General features: G+C 43.3%; 2 protein-coding genes across 2 annotated transcripts in view; both read left to right on the plus strand.

The window, feature by feature from the left end:
* The first annotated feature begins 3,159 nt into the window (after positions 1-3,159).
* LOC142437256 (transmembrane epididymal protein 1A-like) lies at positions 3,160-3,933 on the plus strand. The gene has a single exon (XM_075540494.1). It carries the CDS (start codon positions 3,160-3,162, stop codon positions 3,931-3,933), a length of 774 nt encoding a protein of 257 aa, XP_075396609.1.
* Positions 3,934-9,971: 6,038 nt separating this feature from the next.
* Positions 9,972-17,604, plus strand: part of RGSL1 (regulator of G protein signaling like 1) — a 96,471-nt gene continuing 88,838 nt past the window's right edge. Inside the window, exons 1-2 of the mRNA XM_075541446.1 lie at positions 9,972-10,230; positions 14,253-14,335. Of these exons, the coding sequence (XP_075397561.1) occupies positions 9,972-10,230; positions 14,253-14,335 (342 nt within the window). The remainder of the gene's footprint in view (positions 10,231-14,252; positions 14,336-17,604) is intronic.

Raw genomic sequence — 17,604 nt, forward strand, 5'->3', positions numbered from 1 at the left:
GACCTACTTACAGTTTTGCCTCTCACTGAAATATAAGGGACCCCCTGAAAATAAGACCTCCCAAAAAATAAGGCCTCCCAAAGCTACTGGAACTCTGGACTGTATTGGCGGGCACCTCTCACTGTTGGCCGCAGCACAGCCAGAGCAGACATGAAGTGCGAGGTTTCTTTTAATGAAACAACAAAATAAACAATAAATGTGTACCGTATTCTTCATGGAAAAATAAGACATCCCCTGAAAATAAGACCTAGAGCATCTTTGGGAGCAAAAATTAATATAAGACACTGTCTTATTTTTGGGGAAACAGGGTAATAGGCTTTTCCTTTATATTGCTGTTTTTTCCCCTGTTATTTCATCTTTTGGTTTTCTTTTGATCTGCCTTGTTTTCATGCTTATTATTGTCTCTGCATGTCTATATAGATAAGTGGGACAAACACTCTGGAGGAGAAAACAACAAGACCGATAGTTCTGGGGGGGCATGGGAGATGGGGGCTGGGGAAAAGAATTGGGGGTTAACAAACCCAGAGACAGGGAACAGCAAGTGATCTAAAATGGTTGGCAAGGAGGGTGCAGGAGGTCTGGTAGGGCTTGATCAAGGGCTGTGTAACCGAGAGGAATTACTGAAACCCGAATGAAGGCTGAGCATGAGAGTGGGATAAGAGAAAAGTAAAAGGAAATAGAGGAAATAACTAGGGGACAAAGGGCATTTATAGAGGTCTAAATACAGGCATGTATATATGTAAATATATTTATATATAATGGTAGGGAATTAGACCTATGTACATATATGATAAGTATCAAGGAGGTAGCAGATGGATACTGAGTCTCTACTCAAGTCTTCCCTCAATGCAAGAACATTTTGTTCTAATAACCTGGCATTCCATGATGCTCAACTTCCTCACATGATTGCTGAAGACAAAATGGGTGCAGAGCAAATATAGTGGAGAAAGCTGATCATGCCTGGCTATCAAAAGATTTAACATCTGGGGTCTTAAAAGATTGAAGGTGAACAAGTAGCCATCTAGCTGAGAAGCAACAAAGACCACATGGAAGAAGCACACCAACCTATGTGATCATGAGGTGTCGATGGGATTAGGTATGAGGCATCAAGGACCCATAACAAAAAATCATATCAATGTGAATGAGGTGGAGTGTAGAGTAGATACCCAAAGCCCATCTGTAGGCAATTGGACATCCCCTTACAGAAGAGTCACAAGGAGGAGATGAGCCAGTCAGGGTGCAGTATAGCACCAATGAAACATACAACTTTCTTCTAGTTCTTTAATGCTTCCTACGACCCACTATCACGATCCCAATTCTACCTTACAAATTTGGCTAGGCCAGAGGACGTACACTGGTACAGATAAGAACTGGAAACACAGGGAATCCAGGACAGATAAATCCCTCAGGATCAATAATGAGAGTAGTGATACCAGGAGCATAAGGGGAAGGTGGGGGAGAGAAAGGGGAATCCAATCACAATGATCTACATATAACCCCCTCTTGGGGGATGGATAACAGAAAAGTGGGTAAAGGGAGACGTCAGTCAGTGTAACAAATGAAAAAATCATAAGTTATAAATTATCCAGGGTTCACGAGGGAGGGAGGGTGGTGGAAGGAGGGGGAAAATGAGCTGATATCAAGGGCTTATGTAGAAATAAAATGTTTTGAAAATGATGGCAACAAATGTACAAATGTGCTTGACACAATGGAAGTATGTATGTATTTTGAAAAGAGTTTATGAGTCCCCAATAAAATGATATTAACAAAATTCACATAGTGTATGAGAGTACTAAAGAGCCCTGGTGGCACAGTGGTTACAGTAATCGGCTGCTAACCCAAGGTCAGTGGTTCAAATCCACCCATTGCTGTGCAGCAGCAGCAGAAAGACATGGCAGTCTGTGAAGTCCTGTGCAGATGTGCAGACTTGGAAACCCTGTAGGGAAATTCTTCTTGGTCTCTTAGGGCTACTAGGCATCAATATTAACTCAATGGCAAGGAGTTTGGTTTTTGGGGTGTAGATATTGCAAGGAGTTTGTGTTTGACTGCTAACCTCCAACTTTGGGGTTTGAACTCACCCAGCAACCCCACAGGAGACAGTCCTGGCGACATGCTTTTGTTAAAATCACAACCAAGAAACCCTACGGAGTACAGTTCAACCGTCTAACACGTGGGGTTGTCAGGAGTCTGACGTGGCTCTACGGTAGTCATCAACAACATACTAACGTTAATCAGAAAGTAAAACAGAAGATCTATTCACCGTTGAAGCAAAAGAAAACTTAACGAATAATACATCTCAGGGGAAGCCTTAGGAATCTATACTCATACAAAGCAAACATTAATTTGAGACATTCTCTGTACTTGGTTAGCTATCATGAAGGGCCATATGACCATTATATTCTAAATAATATTTCACAAGAGAAAAACATTAGACGGGGGCATTTACACTTAGAATATTTCAGTGACTTCCAAAGCGTGCCCAATAAACACCTAGCAGTGTTTACTGGGATACTTATTGCAAAGCCTTTTTAACAGGCATTGTGACTTGGGCTCTTACATGGCGGCGTTTCAGTTTTACCTGGACAGCGGAAGACGAGAGCTTTGGGGGAGTGAACATTTTTTTCTTCAATCTTCACCTTGTGTCAGGAAATTGGGGGCCGTGTATGCTTACATCTGCTCTTAAAAGTATACCGAGCAGGACAATTGTATCTCGTGTTTGTAGGAAGAGCAATATACTCTACTTTATGGGTTTCCATGCTTTCTGTGGATTCTCCCTTGCATTTGGGAGTGAAGCAGGCAGGCACAACGGAGTCACGGACAAGAGGGAGGAAAGGCAATGTGGGCCCTATAGCACATCTCTGAGAATGGCAGATGCCCAGTGGGTGAGCTGGAGAAAATTCTCATTTCACTGCTTTACCAAGGTTGGTTAGTTCTCAATGGACCAGAGCAGAGGACAAGAACGGAAGCCACGACACCCACCCTCCCCTATGCTTGGGCTTCCCGCAAAACCATGTTTCTTTTGTGTGTGAATACAGTGGGCTGGACAGACAGCCTATAAGTAGGCTGCCGGAAGATCCCTCCACACTCGAGAGCTCAAGGTGGCCTTGGTCATTGCTGGGGCTTTATTCTCTGCCCTTGTTCAAGCCTGCCTTCAGTTCCATGGGAGGCTTTGAGGGTCACCTGTTTCCAGGGCTGTGTTTCTTCTTTTATGGTCTGTATCATGCACAAACGTTCTTCAAGGCCTCGATATGCAACTGTCCTGCCCAGTATCCACCAACTCGTCCTTGGAGCAAGGGAAGATGGGCCAAGCTGCGGCAAATCTACTGCGTTGGATTGCTGAAGATGTTGGGTGCCTGCATTTTAGTAGCTCAAGAACTGCATAGCATTCCTGGACAGTTTGTCCTGATCACCAGGCTATACCACCAGCGGAACTTTTTATACCACAAACAGTGGCAGCATCTTACGTTATATCTGAGCTTCTTCCTAAGTGGGTGTGTAGATGTGTTGAGCCAGAACCTGCTGCCCTGGAGATGTGCTCCTTTGGAACAAGGCGGGCAAGCCTTGACCTTGTGCGTGTGCCTGCCTTTGATGGTGTCTCACATTCAGGACACTGAAGGAGTGGAGCGTCAGAGTCACATCCTGCTCATCCAGGCCATGTTCCTGCTGATGTTGGTGGTGATCGCAGAGCTGTGGGCTCCCGACATGCCTCAGATCTGGGTGATGAAAGCCTTTTTCAATATGGTGGTAGGCTCCTGGCTGATCCATCTAGGCTTTGTGCTGTTCAGACCCATTTCTGGCTATAAATGGATGGATGATGATAACAATGACATTCTCTTTGTCACCATCTTCTTCAGCTGGCACGTGATCTTTATCGCTGTTTTGATGACCTGGATCTATGGCGTCTCCTTTGTGTTGTATCGTTACATCTGTTGATGCCTGAGTCTCCATGAGTCTACCCCGTCCCACCCTCTGCCGCCTGTCCCAGTAGCTACATCTCACCTGAACACTCTGGAATGTCTGAAGGAGGACTTGTAAGACATGGAGCTGCCAGAGAAGATGATCAGGCCTCTTTCTCTCAAAGGATCCACCCGGAGATGGCTGCTTCTGGCAGGGCAAGGCATACACCCCCATGGCCTTCTTGCTACTCTTGGTAAAATTCAACAAGAGGGACATACAGATGACCTTTATTCTCAGCTTCTCAAGTATTTCTCCAACGTCACTCCTCTTACTCTGGTCCAGCCAAGGTAATCTACATGCCCCATTCCTCTCTGTGCCCCTGAACCTCACTCCCAGAAAACTCTTTAAATTTATTCCATCTCGAGGCTGAACCTTTGAAAACTTCCCTGTCCTGACCATAGGCTATAACCTACCAATTACAGCACAACCTATTTTTTTCCACTCAAAGAATGATCATCTCCTCACACGTTCTTTGCATTTCTCCAGAAACTGAACTGTCTTTTGTCTACCCAGAAGCCCTTTGAGCAGTTGAGAGCTTTCATCTGATTCCAGAAATCCGATCCCTCAAGGCAGAATCTAGTGGCACATGGCCACACCCTGCGCACAGTGGAAGCTCAAAGGGGCATGTCAGCTTCCAGGGTTTCTGCCCGCCACTCACCTCCCTCTCCTTGAGCCCAGTGGGTGTCCGGTTCTTTTCTTTGGGCGGATGGAACCAAGACGCGAATCCATTTCCAAGAAGTGAACTCGTTTGGAACCAGCCTTCCCTGCTTCACATGGGTAATAAAATGGAGCCGGCTTACTCTGCACACTTTCCTTAGACTCCTTCAATAAATCCACCGGGGAAAACTCAAAAGGGTTTAGGGATTAGCTTATGGTAGCTCAATATTTATTTGTCATCGAATGCTATAGAGCTGGACATCAAGGGTGGGATTCTGAGGAGTGAAGAACGTGGGCACCTTCTTACCATCCTTTTTGCTTCGTTGTAGAAGACGCTGTTTCCCTGATTCCTGGTCACTGCTGAAATATGTGGGTTTGGTACCGAGTGAGGCTGGGCTGCACATTAATGACCTGAGGTTAGCACCACTAGGCCGCCCGAGCGCGTCAAAGATACATTTAAGGAGGGGCTGGGCCAAGACCAACCTAATAGAATAGAGCTTTGGGGAGAACAGTGCAGTCTTCCCCACGGCACACCAGAGGGCGCTAGCTTCACTTTGGCCTGGGAAGGGCACTTGGGTGCCACTTGGTTTGATCCACCTGTTGAAAGAGTCGGAGGAGCGTTGGAAAGGAGAGCAAGAAACATGCCTGAGTTAACAATATTTACCCGAGCATCCAGTATATATAATGTAGTTCTCTTTCTTTTCAGTTACGCTTACTTATATAGACATAACACAATGCAGTTTATGTAGTTGATTCACCTATAGGTGTATTATAGATATATAATGTGTGTACCTAAAATATAAAAGATTCATAATTTCTAGAGCTCAACTCTGTACATTTCACTGAAACGTCCGAGTTAGGCCATCGCATAACAAAACCCAAACTAAACTATTTGCCGTTGAGTCAAATCCTATGCGTGGCGATGGCACTTGGGCAGAAGCCAATATCCAGGTGATCTGGGTGAGCCCAAACTACCATCCACAGTTACCCCCCACCCCCGCCCCCTCCCACCCCCGCCTTTAACCGTTTGCATGAAAACGGAGCTCATCACATCAGGCTGCTGATTGCAGCTCCGCTCACAGCCGCCTACCCTGACCCAGTGAACTTGCCCGGACCGATCGGAGGCTCAGTGGTTGTGTTTGAGCACATTATTGCAGCCACCGCGCAATAACTGATTAGCGAACGAGCAGATGAAATGTGTATCTGGTTCTATGCTGGTGAAACGCCTGCTTCATTCCGATGGGGGTTTGAAGAAAAAAGCAGAGGTTTCCTGAACAGAAGAATGCAGTGTAGTCCTTCTAAGAGCTAACACCGTCTTGCAGTGGCGGGATTTTACGGCCAGGAGGCGCCAAAGAGAGCTTGCACACGTGTGTCTCCGAGGAGGGGTGGCTAAAACACAGTCTGAGGGGTTGGGTGACTCACTTCTCAATTAGAAGGCAGACGATTAATGGGCTTTTACTAGATGAGGGGGACTGTTGTGCCCAGAAAAAAAAAAAACCAAAGACAGGTTGCAATTGCTTGCTTGGTAGTCAATGTTCAAAGTATTAAAATATTAAAGAATACGTTTGCTTTGTGTAATGGCACCCTGCCGTTTTATTTTACACTTACCTGATCAATTGCCATAACTTCTAGCATTTTCCCACATACGTGCCAGAATTTTAAGTTCTCTGCTGTTTATGCCCCAAGGTTGCTGTCCTCTTTCTTTTTGTTCCTTTTAAGCTGAAATCGATTTCTCCTTCACTTGAAACACTGCAAATATCCCCTCCCATCCTGCCATCTAATATTTGTCCCATGGTGTTCTTGAGAATAATCCGTAATTGGATGTTATCAAATGCCTCCTTTTTTTGCCGTATGCTTTGGTAGTCTGATTCAGAAGTTTCTCCTTAGTGTTTTTTTAATATTGGTAGTGTTCGTATTAACCATGGACCTTAGACACCTGCCTCTCAAGTGCCAGGACCTTGTCTGACCTTCTTCCTCGACACTTCTCTGGGTCCCAAAGTTGGACACCCTAGTGCCAGAGGCATGATGTCACGTCTTTGAGCTACACATGCTGGAGGAGATGAGCTGAGAGAGACAGAAAATCCACCATAGAGACTGATTCAGGCATACATCAAATAAACTAGTTAATAGACTTTTAAACCGGCCATGTAAAATAATGGATATATTTAGTAATTTTATATCAAAGTTGCTTCTACTTCTTTACTGTTTTCCAAGGGAATCATCCATTTCAGTAAATCAGATGCTCCTAAATATCATTTCAATGGTTAACTTAGTAAGATTTCTTTTTAGCTTTTCAAATTATGAGGCTTAGAGTGCTGATTCTTTTAAATATCTCAAACACCTAAGAAGGCAGACTTATAAATCTAAGAAAACTCCCTTTAAGGACTTTCAAAAAACTCTTGTAAATTTAATAATCAGAATGAAACATTAAATCAAATTGGAAGCATTTGTTTTATAAAAGAGAATATATGAAATAGTACATATTTGTATGAATCAAAGCTCAATGGAAACTTGATTTTGGCATGTATGTGTATTTTAAATTACCCACCCAACTAAGTAATAAAATTGTAGTCTTCAATCAGTTTCTTGAACCAGTTAAAGCTTCTCTGTCCAAAACTTAGCGCTCTAATACTTGTTATAAGTCAAACAACAGGGGCCCTCCAAGGCCAACCCTGAAAATTGTTGAGATAGATTTCTCTGGTCACATCCATCGAGCTTGAAGTAATAATAATAGTAATTCTGTCAGCATGTAACCAAGCACTAGTCACAAGGGCTACTTCCTTTTTTAAAAAACATTTTATTAGGGACTCATACAACTCTTATCACAATCCATGCATATACATACATCAATTGTATAAAGCACATCTGTACATTCTTTGTCTTAACCATTTTCTTTCTCTTTTTTTCCCTTTTCTTTTTTTACATTTTATTAGGGGCAAATATAACTGTTATCACAATCCACACATATACATACATCAATTGTATAAAGCACATCCGTACATTCTTTGCCCTAATCACTCTCAAAGCATTTGCTCTCCACTTAAGCCCTCCGCATCAGGTCCTCTTTTTTCCCCCTCCCTCCCCGCTCCCCCCTCCCTCATGAGCCCTTGATAATCCACAGATTGTTATTTTGTTATATCTTGCCCTATCTGGAGTCTCCCTTCCCCCCTTCTCTGCCATCCATCTCCCTGGGAGGAGGTCACATGTGGATCCTTGTAATCAGTTCCCCCTTTCCAACCCACTCACCCTCCACTCTCCCAGCATTGCCGCTCACACTCCTGGTCCTGAAGGTATCGTCCACCCTGGGTTCCCTGTGCCTCCAGCTCCCATATGCACCACTGTACAACCTCTGAAGGGCTACTTCTTATAACTCATTATCTTTCCATGAAAGACAAAAAAAATCCAAATACACAGCCATCGAGTTCCTTCTGACTCTTAGCGACCCTATAGGGCAGGGTAGAACTGCCCAAGAGGGTTTCTCAGACCATGAATCTTTATGGGAGCAGAAAGCCTCGTCTTTCTCTTGCAGACTAACTGGCGGGTTTGAACTGCTGACCTTGTGGTTAACAACCCAAAGAATAATCACTATGCCACCAGAGCTCCTGTTTCTAAGGCTCTTTAACCAAGGGCCTGTTATTTAAACACGTTTTTCTGGTGGAAGACTTTTCAATCCTTGAGTTTTTATTTTCTTTCACTATTAAAAAAACAACAAATTTTGTGGCCATCAAGTCAATTCTGACTCATAGCAACCCTACAGGACAGAGTAGAACTCTCCTGGCGGTCTCCAGACTGTAAATCGTACAGGAGTAGAAAGCCTATACTGTCATGAGGCATAACTGACTCGGCGGGACCTGACGACAACCGCCCAAGCATCCAGAAGTTCTTTTCTTGGACTTATTACAGTATCTTCAGACATTGCAAAGAAGGAGGTCCAAATCTAATTTTGCCAAATAAGACCAAAAACTTGGATTCAGCTAACATGATTTGCCAGTCCTTGATGTGGAGAAGAGTTTCATCTTCTAATCATTTTAGGGCAAGAAAGCAAAAAAGAAAGAACAACAAAATAAACTTTATTAAAATGCTCTTCAATATTTATGTCTAATTATAAATTGGTCTGCATGAGCAGATCCATGTCGAGTTCAATGCTTCCAATATGTACATGAAGGTTTTAGATCTTGATGGGCTGGAAATATTCTTGAAAATGTTTTTGTTTCTTTGTTTACCAGTTGTGATTGTTCATTTCTAGGACAAAATGTAGATTCAATAGTGAGTTAGTTTATTGTGGCAACCTAGCCGTTAAACATATGTGGAGCTAATTGAAGGGCGGAGGGATAAATAGCTCAGTGAGCCTTGCCTTTCGAGTCTCTTGCTTTCTGATGGTCGGACCAGGGTGCAGCTGCCTTAGCAGTGTCCTCCTTCAGCTTGCAAGGCTGACTTCCTATAAGACACCCCCAAGGAGAAGCCACATGGACCTACCCCGATGCAGCCCTGGGTGCTGGAGCACACGTGTGGAGACCCCTGCCAGTGCTGAGATGTTTACACATTCACTGGTTCTGCTTTCCTCTGGCAGTCGGCATCATTGTAGGTGTATTGTGAGATGGAGGAGGACTTTGTGGATTGGTGTCGGACATATGGGGTAATGTTGGACTTGTGGGCTTGGGCAGCACTGGGTTGGGATGTTTTCTTGATGCGAAGGAGAGGAGCAAGGAGAAGAGGAGGAGGAGGGAGGAGGAGGAAGAGGAAGAAGGAGAAGAGTAAGAGGGAGGAGGGGAGAGGAGGAAGAGGAAGGAGAAGAGGAGGAGGAGGAGGAGGAAGGAGAAGAAGAGGAGGAGGAAGAAAGAGAAGAAGAGGAGAAGGAGGGAGGAGGAGGAGGAAAGAGAAGAGGAGGAGGAAGAGGGAGGAGGAGGAGGAGCAGGAGGAGGAGCAAGAGGAGAAGGAGGAGGAGGGAGGAGTAGGTTTGGGGATCCTCTATGGAAAGTGGCAGTCTTGAACTTCCTGTGAACAGTTCTACTCCTCACGTGTGGGGTCGTGCGAGTTGGAATCAACTCGTCTGCACATAACACCCAGCTCCACCTTCAAGCAACGGATTGTGAAGCATCCCACAGGCAATGAGAGCGAACAACTTCGGTAACAGGAAAGGGGAAAGGGAACAAACTTACTTGTTAGGGTGAAGTTCCAGCTTATTTGTGCGACAAATCAAGTCGTAAGACGTTCGTTGAGCACTTTCTAAGCTTTCAGAAGGATGAGACCCAAGAGACACATTCGAAACCAACACGAAGCCCACCTCCCTGCTGACGTGTGCCCCTGGTTACAGAACCCCAGAGAAAGAACGGAAGCTCAGGGGCGCGGACAACGCCATGAAGAAAATCTCAGGGCGCACAAAACAGGGCATCCGGACCAAAGACCCGAGTGCGGGAAGATCTGGTACCTTCAAGGGCATCCAGCAGCTCAGGTACTTGCCTTGGATGGAGGCGCCCACCTGCCGGTGGAACGTGGAGCCCCGAGGAGGGAGGAGGGGTCTCTGTGATTCAGCGCGCAGGGTTCTGTTGACTGACAATGTCTCTGCTCCTGACCAATCACAGGGGCAGGAAGAGCTTGGCAACATGAGTCACGCTGGTAAGTCTTTGCCAGAGTCCTTAGTATCTTCAAGTCCGAACCCCTTAAAGAAGGCAAGCCGCTCGTCTTTCCCACCGGTAACAGACCCGAGCCAGACGGGAACGTCTTACGTGGCTTTAAGTTACTGATGCCTTTCGTTTTACGTCTCTTGTTCTTGCCCCGCCTCCGTCCTTCTGCTGCCAGACATTTGGGGGTGGGACACACTTCCGTTGACAGGACAGATCAGGCCAGAGAGGCCAACATATACCGGGCTCCTTTCCAGAGAGAGACCAGCATGGAGTTTGTGATTATCCGATGTTTTCTTTTGCTCCCAAGTGAATAATGTTACAAATACTTGAAGTGAGTGGGGAAATTCTGCCCAGATGATTAGAAAATGCGACACAAGAGATGGGAAGAGAAAAACAAGCGTTAGGAAGTAGTAGGATGAAAAAGGGAAGGGTGTGGAAAGGTCTTGTTTCCAAATCACACTAAAACGGTCTTGCCAACAAGCCTTACATAGACACGTGCCTTGTCAGGGACAGTATGCATAGCCATGGGAAACAGAGTCAATTGGGAATTTTCTACCTGCTTGCTTGCATTCAGATGGTCAAAAACATAAATAACTCATTCAACAACTCCATACTAGGGTATATGATTAGGTCATCTTTTGAAAGGATAATCATTTATTGTACGAATAATCCACTCAGCATTGGCAGAACATAGGCATTGTAGAAACACTGGTAGTGCCTCGGTAAAGAAAGATGAGAAAAGGAAATCCACCCTCTTAGACAGCTCAGTCTCGAGAGATCCATCTAAAGCAGGTACCTCAATCAATAGGAACAATATGGTTATAATACTGGAAGATATACGTGATGGTAGACCAGTTCTGCCAGTGTGGGATAGCACACCACGATTACATAAAAATCGGTTCTTCTTTATTACTTTTTAATACTATTTTATTACGAAGGCTTACACAGAAATAGAGGTTCCCATTCATAATTTCTACACAAATTGTTCAGTGACATTGATTACAGTCTTCAAAATGTGTGTGTGGACATTCTCATTATTTGCACTCTGTTCCCTGTCCATTCGTTGAGGTTTGCTGCCCCCTTACATTCTCGTCTTTGTTTTAAAGTAACTGTTAACTGTTTGGTCTCATTTCGGTGGTTTTTCAAAAGGCGCATGCTACTTATGGGCGATATTCATTATTTTCTACTATCTTTGTTGTGTAACAACAAGGTGACCTTAATGGCTAGTTTCGCTTCAAGGTTTGAGGAGTATCTTAAAGCAATAGTCTTGGAGAGTTCTTCATTTTCAACCAATCCAGTAGGCCTGGTTTTGTTTTAGAAATGTGAGACTCAGTCCCACATTTTGCTCCCATTTTACTAGGGTCTGTTTGTTGTCCTTCTAATTAGATTGGAATTGACAGATGGACACTATCTGGTTCTTCTGGTCTCAGGATAGATGAGGCAGTAGAATTGTGTAGAATATCCTGTAGACTACTTTTGTCTTTGATTAAGTTTTTACCTTCTCTTTTGCTCAATAGAAACCAATTGCAGTAGAAACCAATACTAGTATCTTATATGGCTGCTGTAACATGGCTCTTGATTAAAGACTAGTGATTTGGGAAACAGACTGAGGTTGAAGGTGACATTTCGAGTGACGAGAATGTGGGACAAAGACAGGTTTGAGATGTAAAATCATATGATGTGCAGAGAATACCAATGTCTTAGTTTAGCTGATAAATTAGATGCAAGAGCAGGAGTGGTAGGAGGTGATGCTGGGAGAGAACCCCAAAGCTAAATTGAGTAGAACCTCATACACTGTACTAAAGAATGTGGACTTTACCTTGGAAGACAATGAGGAAGCTTTAAAGGATTATAACAACAGAATCAAGAGATTACGGTGCTTCTGTGTGCAGAATGTTTGGCAGGGAAAGAGAATGAGGTGAAGGGTTAATTTAAGCAATGGATGCAGCAGTCTAGGTGAGAGAGGATAAAAGCAAAACCAGTGTCTGTTGAGCTAACGCAGATTTATGGCAATCGATGTGACCAGAATAGTTCGGGGCTCCATAATTCTCAATGGCTGACTTTTTCAGAAGTAGATGGCCAGACCTTTCTTCGACGTGCCTCTAGGTAGACTAGCATCTCCAACCTTTTGGTTCTCACAGCCAAGCACATTAAGAGTTTGTACCCCCCAGGAGCTTCAACGGAGGATAGAGGCCTACAATAAAGGGACACTTTAGGACTGGAGCGAGCATTGATTCCCAATAGCATGGTCCTCTGTTGGATGAGGGCAGGGAGGGAAAGGTAGGAGGAGAGGTAGAAATGAAAGACAATGTTCATGCTTGTGGTTTTGACGTTGGATGAGTGGAATTTGCATGAACTGAGACTGGAAATATATGGTGGGGGGAGCAGGCTGTGAAGCAGATGAAAAAAATCACTGTTGAACATGTTGGCATGGAAGTGCTTAAGGGATGGCCTTGCCAGAGGTATCCGCTAGCTCAAGGGGCATTTCGAGTTGGAGGAAAAGTGGGAAATCTGCTTTGAAAACAGAGATTTTTTTAATCCTCCATGTATCATAGGTTAAGTGAATCAGTGAATTCTCATATAAAGTAGAGCAAAGGGCTGAGGAGGGAAGCAGGGAAAGCACATGGAAATGCACAACACTAGACAACAGATAAAAAGATATCGGTCTCACAAAGGACAAGAAGGGACACCAGCTCGGTGTCTCACAATAGAGCTTGATTGGGTTTCTATTTCTACATTTATTAATCATGCCAGTGTCAATAGGAAACTGATGGAGGGATTGAGTAGCTATTTTTATATTATTATAACTGCACTCTAGAGATTGTGAGAGGCACTTATTATTCTTGACAGATCCTTAACTAGACTGATAGTCCTAATGTATATTATTTAGGCTGCTCATTTTATAGTCTTCATTATAAACTTGAGCATGATGGAGAATTATTGGGTCATGAATAAAGCAATTAACTTGTTATTCACTATTGAGCACTGTACTCTAAAAAGCACAGACAGTGGCTTAGAGGGTACTTAGGGAGAGGGGTGCCCTAGTCCCCCGTGGCCTGTACGTTTGACTCTATGACATTCAACACTTAGCTCGTTGGCTAAACTTGGGCAACATGGTGCTCAAACCTCTGAGAAATAGTAAGCATGTTGTATAACTAGCTAAGGGTTCAGAAAAGCTCATAGGCTATAATGTTAGGTCCAGAGCAGCCAGGTTATTATGGTTAGGGGCCACAGAGTTGGTTCCAACTCATAGCGAACTGTGGACAGCAGTAGCACCTCCTAGACCTGCACCGGTCTCACGTCTGAGCCCACTGTGGCTGTCAGTGTGCCCATTCATCCTGTCCAGCTTAAGTCTAGTTTAAGCAAGGCTACAATAAATATGAATTCCTGTCCTTGGTTTCTGAAAAGTGATTGTACAAATAAAGGATGATGGAATCGGCATTTTAATGTGAAAGCCCGCAATTTGGGCAACACTGGTATAACATGTCCTGTAGGCAATAGTTCTAGTAGGTTCTATCCCAGAAAAGATTCGGAATGCTTTAGATGTGGGGTCCTGGAAGAGAAGAATGGGATGAACATGAGGCCATGGAAGCCAGGATTGAGTGATTACTGACTGACCACCAGAGAGACACTGGAGGTCAACAGAAGGTTATGATGCTTTGGTAAATATTAATAGTATTATTCCATTTAAGAGACTAAATGTATTCTGTCAAACTTTGGAGATAGGAAGAATTTCTGTAAATGGGAAGACAGTAAAGGAAGGCTATTCATAGCAGGTAAACGTCCCCATTCCACTTCTTCTTAAATGAGATGGACAACCTTGTGAGGGAGTGAGCTCCCCAAGACTGGAAGTTTCTCAGCAGGGTGTCCTGGAGAAGGAAAGAGATGGAGCTAGGTGACCCTAAAGGCCAGCCTCGTGTTGAGAGGAGCGGTGTGAATAATTTACTCAGTCTCTTCATTTTCTTCATCGTGAATGCAATCTTGCTTCATGCATTTTTTTCCCTCCTCATACAGAGATAATCCGTTCTACAAATCTTATAATTCTCCTAGAGGATGAAATCTTTGCAGATTTTTTCAACACATTTCTTTCTCTCCCGGTAAGTATTCTCAGATTGGAATCCAAATGTGTTATTGATACTGAATAGCAAATCTCACTGAGTTATGTCACTTTTTTTTTTTACTAAATTGGCTGCCAAATAAAAACTATTTCAATCTGATCAAAGCAAATATAACCTAGATACTCCTTTAGAATTTTCAAAATCTTCTGGTTAGTGACAATCAAATGCCCAGTTCCTGCCTCGTGGCTTGTTTTGATCTGTCCAAAGTTATTTCCCATCCCACTCTGCTTGCACCCAGTGCTCGAGTGATGACGGCTCTCACCTCGCTGAACACAACCCGGCTTTTCCCCATCTCGGCACCTCGCTGCTGTTCTTCCCCCTCCCTGACGCCTGCCTCGTGGTTCCGTCCAGCAGCCTCCCCCCCTCTTCCTCACAGCTCTGATTAAATTCTATCCCCCTTAAGGAATACTTATGTGTGTGTGAGAGAGGGACTTCACTGGACTGTGAAATTGTGAATTCCTGCAGGACAAGGACTGGGGATTGCTTATTTTGCTCTGTTTCCATATCTAATTGTTCATTAGAACTAAGCCTATATATGTTCTCATCATATGCAAACAAAAAAACCCTAAAATATTCTTACATGGAAACTTAGACTACTTCTATATCATTTCCTGGTTAAAAGCACTGGTTACCTTTTCATGTTGGTGCCTTACCACGTGTGGCTTACTTCAGTGTACCCTTCTCCTGAGGGTGCTGTTGGTTAAAAGGTAAAATTTTGAGCAGATGGAAAGCATTCTGCTGCTTGCCTTTGATAGTATAGTGGCATCAGATGATCCATCATCTCACAAACACTTCTTGAATGCTTACTTTGTGCAAGTCGTTTTGCCTAGTCTTAGGGATGCAGATATAAATGACACTGTCCCCAGCCTAAATGAGAGACTTATGGGTGACAGGATGGAAGTCTTAAGAGGCAGTGGGAATCCAAATACATGGAAAGAAGAGGTCATCCCTAATGGGAAGAGTCAAGAATAGATTCACTGATGTGGCACATGAACTAAGTCTTGAAAGAAGACTAGGTATTTGATAATTGACTGGGCCAGAAGTAGTGGGGAAAGTTGGACCACAGAGGAGAAAAAGTATGCGTAAGGAACACAAAAAATCAAAGACCTTTTAAAAGTATCAATCAACCGGCATCTAGTCAATTTCAACTCTTAGTGATCCAATTTAGGGCTTTTGAGGCTTTATGTTTACGCAGATAGCCTCCTCTTTCTCCCATGGGGAACCTGATGGATTTTAACCACTAACCTTGCTGTCAGCAGTCCAACACTTGGCCAACAGTGCCACCAGCGCGCCTTTCTAGAAAGACAGAACAGAGTAACTAAAGATATCAAAGAATACATCTGATGGTACTTTTGTGGAAATTCTAAATGATTCAGTCAACAGCTGAAAAAAAAGTTTTTGAAAGGAAGACAAAGCAAATGATCAGGATAATCAGTCCTTGGAGAGCGGGCAGGGTGTGTTTAGAAGTTTTATAGGTGACAGGAAGCCCTTAAAGGTTTTTAGCAAGGAATCACATGATTAGAGTTGCACCTATCTAATGCAATCTATCAGTATAATGCAATCCAATCCAGATCCCAGTGCTGTTTCTTTAAAAAATTGGAATAACTACTCATCAACATTATATGGAAAAAATAAAACCCAGATGAGCAAAGCACTACTAAAAAAAAGAAGAAGAAACTAGGAGACCTCACTTCCTAATTTAAAAATCTATTACATAGACAAGCATTCAAAACAGTATTGGTACATCAGTAGACATGTTGACCAATAGAACAAAATAGAGAACCTAGAAATAAAACCATGCACCTACAACCAACTGATTTTCTATAAAAGGTGGAAACCTATTAAATGGGGGATAGATAATCTTTTCAACAAGTGATGCTGGCAAAATAGAATGCCCATCTGCAGAAGAATGAAACAGGACCCTTACCTCACACCACATACAAAAATGAATTAAAGAAGGATTAAAATATAAATGTATACCCTAGAATTATAAATATCATCAATGAAAAAATAGGGAAAAGTTTAAGGTTGGAGAGAGAGGATGGGGCAGAAAATAAAGCTTATTAAAGAAAAAAATCATTGGACTTCCATTTTTGAAAGCTTAGTTTTGCAGAGCGTTGGCAAAGGGTTGGGGTTGGAGGCGAGGCCATGTTACAGGAAGGGAAGCCTGTAGAAAGATTGTTTCAATAGTGTGATTGAAAAATGTATTTTTATTGTTGTTGAGAATGTACACCAATTCAGCAATGTCTACACATGTAGCTTAGTAACTCTGATTACATTTTTGAGTTCTGCAATCTTTTGCGTCTTCCTTTTCTAAATTGTTCCTCCCTCATTAACATAAATTCACTGCCCTCTAAGTTGCTATTGTCAATTTGGTTTCATATGAGTAGCCTTTTCGTTTTTTTTTTAAGAAGATGTGTGTGTGTTTTTAATCATTTTATTGGGGGCTCGTACAACTCTTATCACAATTAATACATACATCAATTGTGTCAAGCACATTTGTACATTTGTTGCCATCATCATTCTAAGAACATTTGCTTTCTACTTGAACCCTTGGTATCAGCTCCTCATTTTCACCTCCCTTTCAGCCCACCTCTCCCTCATGAACCCTTGGTAATTTATAAATTATTATTATTTTGTCATATCTTACACTGTCCGACATCTCCCTCCACCCACTTTTCTGTTGTCCGTCCCCCAAGGTGGGGGTTATATGTAGATCCTTGTGATCTGTTTCCCCTTTCTCCCTCACCTTCCCTTCACCTTCCTGGTATCACCACTCTCATCACTGGTCCTTAGAGGCTCATCTGTCCTGGATTCCCTGTGTTTCCAGTTCCTATCTGTACCAGTGTACATCCTCTGATCTAACCAGATTTGTAAGGTAGAATTGGGATCATGATAGTGGAGGGGAGGAAGCATTTAGGAACTAGAGGAAAGTTGTATGCTTCATCGGTGCTATACTGCACCCTGATTGGCTCATCTGTCCAGTTGCCTGCAGATGGGCTTTGGGTCCCCACTCTGCATTACCCCTCATTCACAATGATATGATTTTATGTTTGATACCTGATCCTATCGACACCTCATGATCACACAGACTGATGTCCTTTTTTCATGTGGTCTTTGCTGCTTCTCAGCTAGATGGTCGCTTGTTTATCTTCAAGCCTTTAAGATCCCAGACACTATATTTTTTGATAGTTGGGCATCATCAGCTTTCTTCACCACATTTTCTTATACACCCACTTTGTCTTCAG

The sequence above is a fragment of the Tenrec ecaudatus genome, chromosome 1 (genome assembly GCF_050624435.1).
Source record: "Tenrec ecaudatus isolate mTenEca1 chromosome 1, mTenEca1.hap1, whole genome shotgun sequence".
Taxonomy (NCBI): domain Eukaryota; kingdom Metazoa; phylum Chordata; class Mammalia; order Afrosoricida; family Tenrecidae; genus Tenrec; species Tenrec ecaudatus.